Below are 9,850 nucleotides of genomic sequence, written 5' to 3'. Positions count from 1 at the left end.
GGCAAGAGTCAGCAGGAAAGAGGAAAAATGAAGTAGGCGCAGAGCTAAGAGAACTGATCCAATTCTGAGCCTTTTGTTGGGAGGCAAGCTGCCTAAATAAACCTTAGACATACCAAGGGGATTCAAGGGGTTTTGGTCAATAGATGGGGACGAGGCTGTAGCAGTATTTGAAATTAGATAGGTGGCAGCATCTTGCCTCCATAGGTTTTAGGGCAGGTCCTCCATCACCAGGTAGGGAACATGAGAAACAAGACCCAATTCCTGTGCAAAGAGGCTGCAAAGGGTTGGGCAAATCAGAGTGATGAAGACTGGGGTTCAAAGAAGGGCTATATACTTTTTTTATGTTTTATTTTTACTTGGAGGGTAATTGCTTTACAATGTTGTGTTAGTTTCTGCTGTACAACAATGTGAATCAGGTATAAGTATACATGTATCTCCTCTCTCCTGAGCCACCCGTTCCATCCCACCCCTCTAGATTATCCCAGAGCTGAGCTGAACTCCCTGTGCCACATAGCAGCTTCCCCCTAGCTAGTTATTCTACACACGGCAGTATATATATGTCAGTGCTACTCTCTCAATTTGGGCTACATTTCTAAGGGGAAACTGAGGTAGTAAGAATCAAAATAGCTCTGGAGTCATAAAGACTTTGTTGAATTCCATCTTCTCCACTCTCCAACCTCAGTAGTTTCCTCAAGTGAAAATGGTGCTAATAATAGTATTTACTTTAAAGGATTGGTATAAAGACTTAGTTGGATAATATATGGAAGGTCTTGCATATGGTTATTGTTGCTTATTTGCACAGTCCTGTCCAATTGTTTGCCACTCCATGGACTGTATCCTGCCAGGCTCCTCTGTCCATTGGATTTCCCAAGCAAGAATACTGCAGCGGGTCTGGGATACAGTTACTGCTTTTCAAGTGTTTTTATTGAAAACTAAAATTAAAAAGGATAAAAATATAAGGTAAATGAATTTTAAAATAGTTTTACTTTTGAAGCCTTTAAAATTATGTACAGAGAGCATATTCTCAAAATATTTTTAACACTTCCTTTAAGAAAAGCACTATATATATTTTTTTGGAACAAGATCAGGAATGATACAGACTGGTCCAATATGGCTTGTAAAGTAAGCATAATGTAATATGATTCATTATAATCCTCATAATAATTGTGCCAATGTTATGGCTGTAAGAAATATACTTATTTTCAATTTCACTTTCAAATACAATAAGATGATGTGGTGGTGGTTTAGTTGCTAAGTCGTGTCCAACTCTTGTGACCCCATGGACTGTAGCTTGCCAGGCTCCTCTGTTCATGGGATTCTTCAGGCAAGAATACTGGAGTGGGTTGCCATTTCCTTCTCTGGGGATCTTCCCAATCCAGGAATCAAACCCAGGTCTCCTGCATTGCAGGCAGATTCTTTACCAACTGAGCTATGAGAGAAGCCTGTGATAAGATGATGACTTAGCCATAAATTTTTGAAATCTGACTTTTTAAAAAAATTTTGTTGCTGTTGCTCAGTTGCTAATTCATGTCCAACTCTTTACAACCCCATGGACTGCAGCACACTAGGCTCCCCCGTCTTTCACTGTCTCCCAGAGTTTCCTCAGATTCATGTCCATTGAGTCTGTGATGCTATCCAACCATCTTATTCTCTGCCACTTCCTTCTCCTTTTGCTATCTTTCCCAGCATCAGGGTCCTTTCCGATGAGTCGGCTCTTCGAATCAGGCAGCAAAAGTACTGGAGATTCAGCATCAGCATCAGTCCTTCCAATGAATATTCAAGGCTGATTTCTTTTAGAATTACTAAAGGAATATATTATATATATTATATATTTATAAATATATAATACATATATATTTAATATATATAATATATATATTTTATAAATATTTTATATTTTATATAAAATATACATTTTGTAAATATATAATATATATTTATAAACATATAATATATATAATATATTCCTTTTTGGAATATAGAGTCATTAATCCAGTCAGAATTACAATTCACTATTTGTTAGAAATCTTTGCATAAACACTTTTCCAGCCCACACTGTTTTGCTTTTAATATCCAATTATCTAAAATTTAAGAAGAATGAGCACCGCCCCATGGGAGTGTGTGTGCTGCTCTATGATCCTATGGTTAAAATTCAGAGAATTGGGAGTGACGTCATCTGTAACAATAAAAAAGCTTCTCAGTGTGGAAGACTTATATATATAAAAGTCACATTGAAGGGTCTACAGCTCAATTTATCAGCCTTCTCAGGTTTACTCAACTTTGAGAAAGCATCAGCTGCTAATACATTTGAAAGAAGATTGTATCCTAAGACGTGTGGTGAGTAATCTTTATTTTCTCTTTTAAGTTTCCATGAGTTCTTTTCTTACAATCAAGTAGTCATTTAATATGTACCATTTCCTACTAATATCATGCTGTTTGTTAAAAGTAAAATGTTAAGGGAGGGTTTGAATTATATTTAATATTAAAATGCCACAATAAAAAATAAATTTATGCCACTAAAATATTGTTGAAACACTTATTTTTGTGATTAAAGTATTTTGAGAGGCCTTGCTTTTTTTTTTTTTTTTTAACTCATCTGCAATTACATGGAAATAATTAAAATTTGGCATGATGTGCTTTAATGATATCTTGTTAAAATTTTGATATAAAGCAGCCTAGTGAGAAATGAATAATTCTGATTTAAATAATCAATGTAAATTTATGTCTCTGAGTTAAAATTCCATTTTCCCCACATAATATCCTCACAGAGAGCTCAGTCTGTGTACTATAGTTGGAGAAACTGTTTTACTGCTGAATATTTGGTCCCTTCACATAGAACCTTTTCTAGTTTTCTATCTGAAAACTACACATGAATTTTAAGGATGTTTCGTGCACTTCTAATGACCTTCTTGTGAGAAGCGCGCCTCTCAGTTGAGAATAGGAAAGAAAGGCAGACGCACTAGGTGAGTGTGGCGGAGCTGGGGCAGACTCCTGTCCTCTGCTACAGTGATCTTTTCTCATGTAAACCAAAATGAAGACTATCCATTTGGTGCTCCTTCAATAGCTTATATTGCACAGTGAAAACAAATATAGTAGGTTATAATGGCCCTTATGCTAGTTCTGAATGACGCAGTTTCCCACAGCCATCCTATGTGTATGTTAAATGGAGAACATTAAGTATTAAGAAAAGGCACTTCTATCATGAAAGCTATTGCAGTTGTTGAAATGCAGACTAAGGTAAGACTTTTCTATTTTGAGATAAAAAGCTTAAAAGCAAAAGAGCAAAATTCTAAACATTATACTCAAACAAAATTGTTAATAAAATGAGCTGAAAAGATAAGATACAGACAAGCATTTTATATGGAATCAAAGCTCTAAATTTGTATAACAAGTAATTAATTAGATGATGCTTAAATGCTTTGACACATTCTTTTTAATGCTAGGAGAACTCTGTGTTAAGTTAGTAAAAAATCTCTAAATCAGAACCTATTAATTTGGCATTTATAGTTATCATGACATTGAAAGGAAGTCTACTTATGAAAAAGAAATTTGCTAAGTAAACAGACGCTGTTGACAATTTACCTAATTAAGAGAAGTAGCTATTTTCAAGCAAATTAGAAGCATTTAGTCATAATTAATACAAAATGTGGGAGGAAATTCTAAACAGTGAACTTTTTGATTCTTCACATAGCTTAAAATTCATATAACTTGCACAAGAACTCTCAAAAAGATACCTAAAAAAGTAAAACTCATCTGTCTCATTTCTAAGCCAATTGGGTTATACTTACTATATACTAATTATGTGTATATATATAATATACAGTAATTATGTGTATATATATAATATACAGTAATTATGTATATATATATATAATATATAAACTGTAAAATAAAGAGACTGATTCCAAAAGTCTCTCACAAAAAACAATCCAATTAGTCACTGTCACACTCTGTGCAAACTTGTATGGTTATAAATATAAACTACTATAAATTTAATTGTACAGTTTGGAATATTAAAAGTATTTTTAAATACCTCCATTTTTCTTTTTCTTTTTTAGTTAATATGATGTCTGCAAAAGACATGGTTAAGGTAATGATTGTCATGTTTGCCATCTGTTTTCTTGCAAGATCAGATGGGAAGTCTGTTAAGTAAGTACCATAGCCTATTCTGCATGGTGAGGTCAGGGGAATTGGATTTTTAAGGTTGGCTTTATGATTTGGAAGAGGGGAACTAATGGAGTGATCCTCTCTGATCCTGTTCCCTCCAGGAAGAGAGCTGTGAGTGAAATACAGTTTATGCATAACCTGGGCAAACATCTGAGCTCCATGGAAAGAGTGGAATGGCTGCGGAAAAAGCTACAGGATGTGCACAACTTTGTTGCCCTTGGAGCTTCTATAGCTTACAGAGATGGTAGTTCCCAGAGACCTCGAAAAAAGGAAGACAATGTCCTGGTTGAGAGCCATCAGAAAAGTCTTGGAGAAGCAGACAAAGCTGATGTGGATGTATTAATTAAAGCTAAACCCCAGTGAAAACAGATATGATCAGATCACTGTTCTAGACAGCATAGGGCAACAATATTACATGCTGCTAATGTGTTCACCTTCTATTAAGTGCCAGTATTTCTATGACCAACCTTTATTGCTAGCTGTGATACCTACAATTTTAATTGAGTATTTTGATTCTACTTTATTCATCTAAGAGCTCTTTTAATAATTCTATTTCTATTGATTCCAAATAAATGAAGTTAAGTATTTCTCACTTGTTATAAAAATATCTTTTGGTTATGAGTAACACCAATATGTTAAAATTGATCATGACTAAGAACAACAACACAAAATGTTTTTTTAACCATATGTTTCACATTCTGATATTTTGAAATTATCCTTTTAATCTTATCAAAGTACCAGCTCCCTGAATCATTACTAGCTTGATATTATTATCCTCTTCACTTCAGGAAAGGAATTGAAATGCTTGGCAAGGAGAGGCAGAAAGTGGTCAGAAACATGGCAAAAGCATTTGCCTATACACAAAGCCACGGAGCATATCCCTAGACTGGAGGTTAAATTGCAATAGCGTAGAATTTTTGTATTTAAAAGAATATAGCTGTTCATTTGTCCTTCATCACATGCATTTTTAATAAAGTGAACTGACTTAACCAAAGACAATTTAGAATATCAATGGTCGTTATGGGGAACTTTTGAAATCCCCAAACTCAATCTTCTTAAAACCAATTTGGATTACCATAGCTCTAAGATTTCCAAAACTGAATGAAATTTCTATTTTGATTGGTATTTTGAGGCCTGTAAATATCACCAGCACCCTAAAATTGCCTCTTTACAAAGTAGGATTTTAAGATTAACTGAAGCAAACAAGTAACTAAGGAAAGATAAGGTGACTTCAGAAGCCTCATGCTCCTCCTTTTGGCTCCTTATGATCAGGCTTCACCTTCCCTTCTGTACTACCCACTCCTTCTCTACACCCTCAGCTCCCCCATATTAATTCTCTCACTGAACTGTCCTATTTCTTTAAAACACTCCCCACTCCCTTTTCCTCTGAACTTATCAGAACCTGTCCCCTTAAAATTAAGCCTTCTGAGGACCCAAAGGCCAAACCCTGAATTTCTTATATTTCCTGGACTAAAGATGAATTGCAAGTCATAGTCAAAGATTTTCCCAAAGTAACTGAAGATCTTCACAGATTTGCTGAGGAATTTAATATAGTTTTTCATACTTGTCAATCATGTTTCTCTGACTTAGTTCATATGCTCGCTGGTAAAGGCCAGGCCCACCCAGCACTGCATGGAAATTGCTAACTGGAAAAGGAGAAGGAAGAGGAGGAGGAGCGGATGAGAAAGAGGAATAAGAATCCAGATTAGCAACCTTGGGAAGTCAAGGCTGTGGTGGGTAGAAGAGTGCATGTAAGGCTATTTTCGGTTGTCCACCCTTGGAATTGAGTCCCAAGAAACAGGGCATGTAAAGCAGAAGACTACTCAGATTCCTGAAAAATAAAGGTTTTTGTTTAAAAAAAGAAAGAAAGAAAGAAAATTCCTAATTGGAAATATCCTGAAAGGTCTCTAGAATTGCCACTGGAAGACCAGCTGCTAATTTATTATAAGATCAGGCTTGGACAGTTGCTGAGTAACTTCATGGAGCAATTCCTAGGGCTTTTCCAAATCCTGTTGATTGCAGCAAACTTTAGGTTTGCACAAAATATCTGATGAATCTGTTCATGACTATTACAATTGACTTCAGATTACTTTAAAGAAAATTCTGGTCTTCCTTCAGATGTTTATTCCACATTCCACCTGGGTAGCTTTAACTTTATGTTTATTAAGGAGTTGAACTAGAATCTTTCCTATCTAGCAAAAAAGATCAGGGTGGAATGAGAAACTATGTCCACTCCAGACTTACTTAATCTGATAAATTTGCTCTCTTGCCCTCTAGATGATTCACCTAAAAGAAATACCACTAGGGAGGGAATTTCCTGATAGTCCAGTGTTTAAGACTCAGTGCTTTCAGTGCTATGGCCTGGGTTAGATCCCTAGCGAGGGAACTAAAATACTACAAGCCATGTGGAATGACCAAAAAAACCCAAAACAAACAAAGCAAAATTAAGATTAATTTTTAATCTTCAAATCCAGCAAACAAAGACCCTGTAAACAAAACCCTTCTAGTTTCTATTATTGCAAAGAACTAGGACACTGGGAAAAGGCTTTCCAGGTGGCTCAGTGGTAAAGAATCTACCTGCAATGCAGGAGATATAGGAGATGTGGTTTTGATCCCAAATTAGGGAAGATTCCCTGGAGAAGGAAAAGGTAGCCTGTTCCAGCATTCTTGCCTGGAAAATCCCACTGACAGAGGAGCCTGATGGGCTAACACAGCAACTAAACGACAGCACCATACATTCAAGTGTTTTAGGCACCTTCAGCCTTCTGACAAGTCTTTCCAACAGCCTCCCAATCCTTGATGGTGGGTCTCTGAGAAACTACAGGAGCTTTTCCCAAATATCCATCTTAATCTGCTTGGAGAAATGTTTCTCCAGATTGGGTATAAATTTCTTCCAGTCCTAACTGACACCAGAACCACACTCTCTGCTGCTCAACTTCACTAGTATAAAACAGCACCTGCCTCAAAGTACTAAATCAGTTCAAATGGGGGGATCACTATTCAGCCTCAAGAGATGCCTGTCTCTGAAACTGTTTCCTTTTGTTTGGCCCTTTGGGAGGTATACTCCCTTTTCTTCTTATTACCTCAACCCCATTCACATATCAGGCTTAGATTTCTTAGAGAAGTATCATGCTGGAATTTCTTTTTTCCAGAAGGATAAAGGATAAATAATTCTAGAACTTGACAGTTGTCATTAAAGTAACAACCAGGTGAATTAAATAACCCCTTGATAGCTCAGTTGGTATAGAATCACCTTCAATGCAGGAGACCCTGGTTCAATTCCTGGGTTGGGACGATCCACTGGATAAGGGATAGGCTACCCACTCCAGTATTCTTGGACTTTCCTTGTGTCTCAGCTGGTGAAGAATCCACCTGCAATGCAGGAGACCTGGGTTCAATCTCTGGGTTGGGAAGATACCCTAGAGAAGGGAAAGGCTACCCACTCCAAGTATTCTGGCCTGGAGAATTCCATGGACTATATAGTCCATGGGGTAGCAAAGAGTTGGACACGACTGAGTGACTTTCACTTCATTTTGATGTCTTTTACAGGGTGGGTGCTTATCCAGGACCTTTGACTAATAAACAATTTTGTTGTCCCAACACCCTTCTGTTCCTAAACCTCATACACTACTAATATCCATTCCCAATGGAAGTGGTTTCTTTACTGTAATTGATTTATTCAGTGCATTATTTAGTAGTTCAGCCAATAAAACTAGTCAATACCTTCTTTACTTCACTTGAAAAGAAAAACAATTCACATGGACAATAATGCCTTAGGACTTACTTATTGCTCACAAGTCTTGAAGACTTATCCAGGTGATAAAAAGTTCCCTAGAAGTTCTATTTTGTTGTAACATATGAATGAAATCTCTTTGCTCTCCTTCTCAAGCCTCTTCACAGGAAGAGGCTAAAGCTTTTAGCTTTAAAGGGACATACAGTTGCCAAGGAAAGAATGCAGTTTGTCCAAACCTAGGTTTGATATTTAGTTGGGCTTCCCAGGGGGTGTAGTGGTAAAGAATTCACCTGCCAGAAGACCTGAATAGACATTTCTCCAAAGAAGACATACAGATGGTAATAAACACATGAAAAGATGCTCAACATCGCTCATTATTTGAGAAATGCAAATCAAAACTACAATGAGACATCACCTCACACTGGTCAGAATGGTCATCATCAAAAAATCTCTCCATTCATCCCACCCTCTCCTTCCCCTTTGTGTCCACAAGTCTGTTTTCTATGTCTGCATTTCCATTGTTGCCCTGAAAAAAGGTTCATCAGTACCATCTTTCTAGATTCCATATATATGCATTAATATACAATATTTGTTTTTCTCTTTCTGACTTACTTTACTCTGTATAATGGGCTCTAGTTTCATCTACCTCATCAGAATCGACTCAAATGTGTTCCTTTTTGTGGTTGAGTAATGTTCCATTATATATGGAATATGTATATCTTTATCTACAACTTCTTTATCCATTCATCTGTTGATGGACATCTAGGTTGCTTCCATGTCCTAGTTCCTTTTTTTCCACACTATCGCCAGCATTTATTGTTTATAGAATCTGCCTGCCAATGCAGGAGAAACAAGAGACGCAAGTTTGATGCCTGAGTCAGGAAGATTCCCTTGAGTAGGAAATGGCAACCCACTCCAGTATTCTTGCCTGGAAAATTCCATGGATAGAGGAGTCTGTCGGGCTACAGTCAATGGGGTCACAAAGAGTGGAACATGACTTAGCAACTGAACAATAACCACCTTTGATCCTGGTACTCTTCTCTCCACCACCAATGACATCCCTCATGACTGCTTAACACTGATGGAGCACCTCCTAACTCCTGGTGACAATCTATAGGCAATTCCTCTATGTAACACTGGTTTCTCATGGTTCACTGATGGTTCTCATTCACAAGGTGACAGTGGCAAATATTGTGCTGTGTAGTCTATTGCAACTCTTTTTGATACTGATGAGGCAACATCTAGACCTATGACTACTTTGGCCCAACAGCCTGAATTGTACACTGTTACACAGGCTTGTGCTTTAGTCAAGGGCAAAACTTCTAATATTTATACTGATAACAGATACAGCCTCAGAATAGCTCATAGCTTTGGAATGTTTTGGAAGCAACATGGCTTCCGTATTTCTGCTACGGCTACTGCTAAGCCGCTTCAGTTGTGTCCGATTCTGTGCGACCCCATAGACGGCAGCCCACCAAGCTCCCCCGTCCCTGGGAATCTCCAGGCAAGAACACTGGAGTGGGTTGCCATTTCCTTCTCCAATGCATGAAAGTGAAAAGTGAAAGTGAATTCGCTCAGTCGTGTCTGACTCTTAGCGACCCCACGGACTTCAGCCCACCAGGCTCCTCCGTCCATGGGATTTTCCAGACAAGAGTACTGGAGTGGGGTGCCATGGCCTTCTCCGTTCCGTACTTCTAGTAGATATCAAATGTTAAATGGTCCCTTTGTTCAGGAATTGTTGGATGTAATACTTTTACCTGCCACTTTAGCTACTATTAAGATTCCAGGGCATTCTAAACTTGACTCTCTGGAAGCTAAGGAAAATCACTTTGCTGACATTTCCGTAAGAAATGCTGCCCTTAAAGGAACCAAGAGCAATCAAATCTCTGTCATGATCCAGAGGGATATTTCCCCAAATATTGTCGGATTAGGCAACTGACTAGAGAAGCC

The 9,850-nt window shown here is 37.6% G+C and overlaps 1 protein-coding gene across 1 annotated transcript; it reads left to right on the top strand.

Annotated features, from left to right (window-relative positions):
* Nucleotides 1-4,063: 4,063 nt before the first annotated feature.
* On the top strand, nucleotides 4,064-4,700 carry PTH (parathyroid hormone). The gene is made up of 2 exons (XM_027561962.1): nucleotides 4,064-4,149; nucleotides 4,269-4,700. The coding sequence occupies exons 1-2, from the start codon at nucleotides 4,064-4,066 to the stop codon at nucleotides 4,528-4,530; spliced, it is 348 nt and encodes a 115-aa protein (XP_027417763.1). The 3' UTR covers nucleotides 4,531-4,700.
* The last annotated feature ends 5,150 nt before the right edge of the window (nucleotides 4,701-9,850 follow it).

This window comes from Bos indicus x Bos taurus, chromosome 15, assembly GCF_003369695.1.
Source record: "Bos indicus x Bos taurus breed Angus x Brahman F1 hybrid chromosome 15, Bos_hybrid_MaternalHap_v2.0, whole genome shotgun sequence".
NCBI classification, from domain to species: Eukaryota; Metazoa; Chordata; class Mammalia; order Artiodactyla; family Bovidae; genus Bos; species Bos indicus x Bos taurus.
The sequence above is the reverse complement of the archived record's forward strand: the minus strand, read 5'-3'. Positions and strand labels throughout refer to the sequence as shown.

Coding starts and splice junctions, on each gene's coding strand:
- PTH (XM_027561962.1), top strand. CDS start 4,064: ATGATGTCTGCAAAAGACATGGTTAAGGTAATGATTGTCATGTTTGCC. Junction 4,150..4,268: donor TCAGATGGGAAGTCTGTTAA/GTAAGTACCATA, acceptor TGTTCCCTCCAG/GAAGAGAGCTGTGAGTGAAA.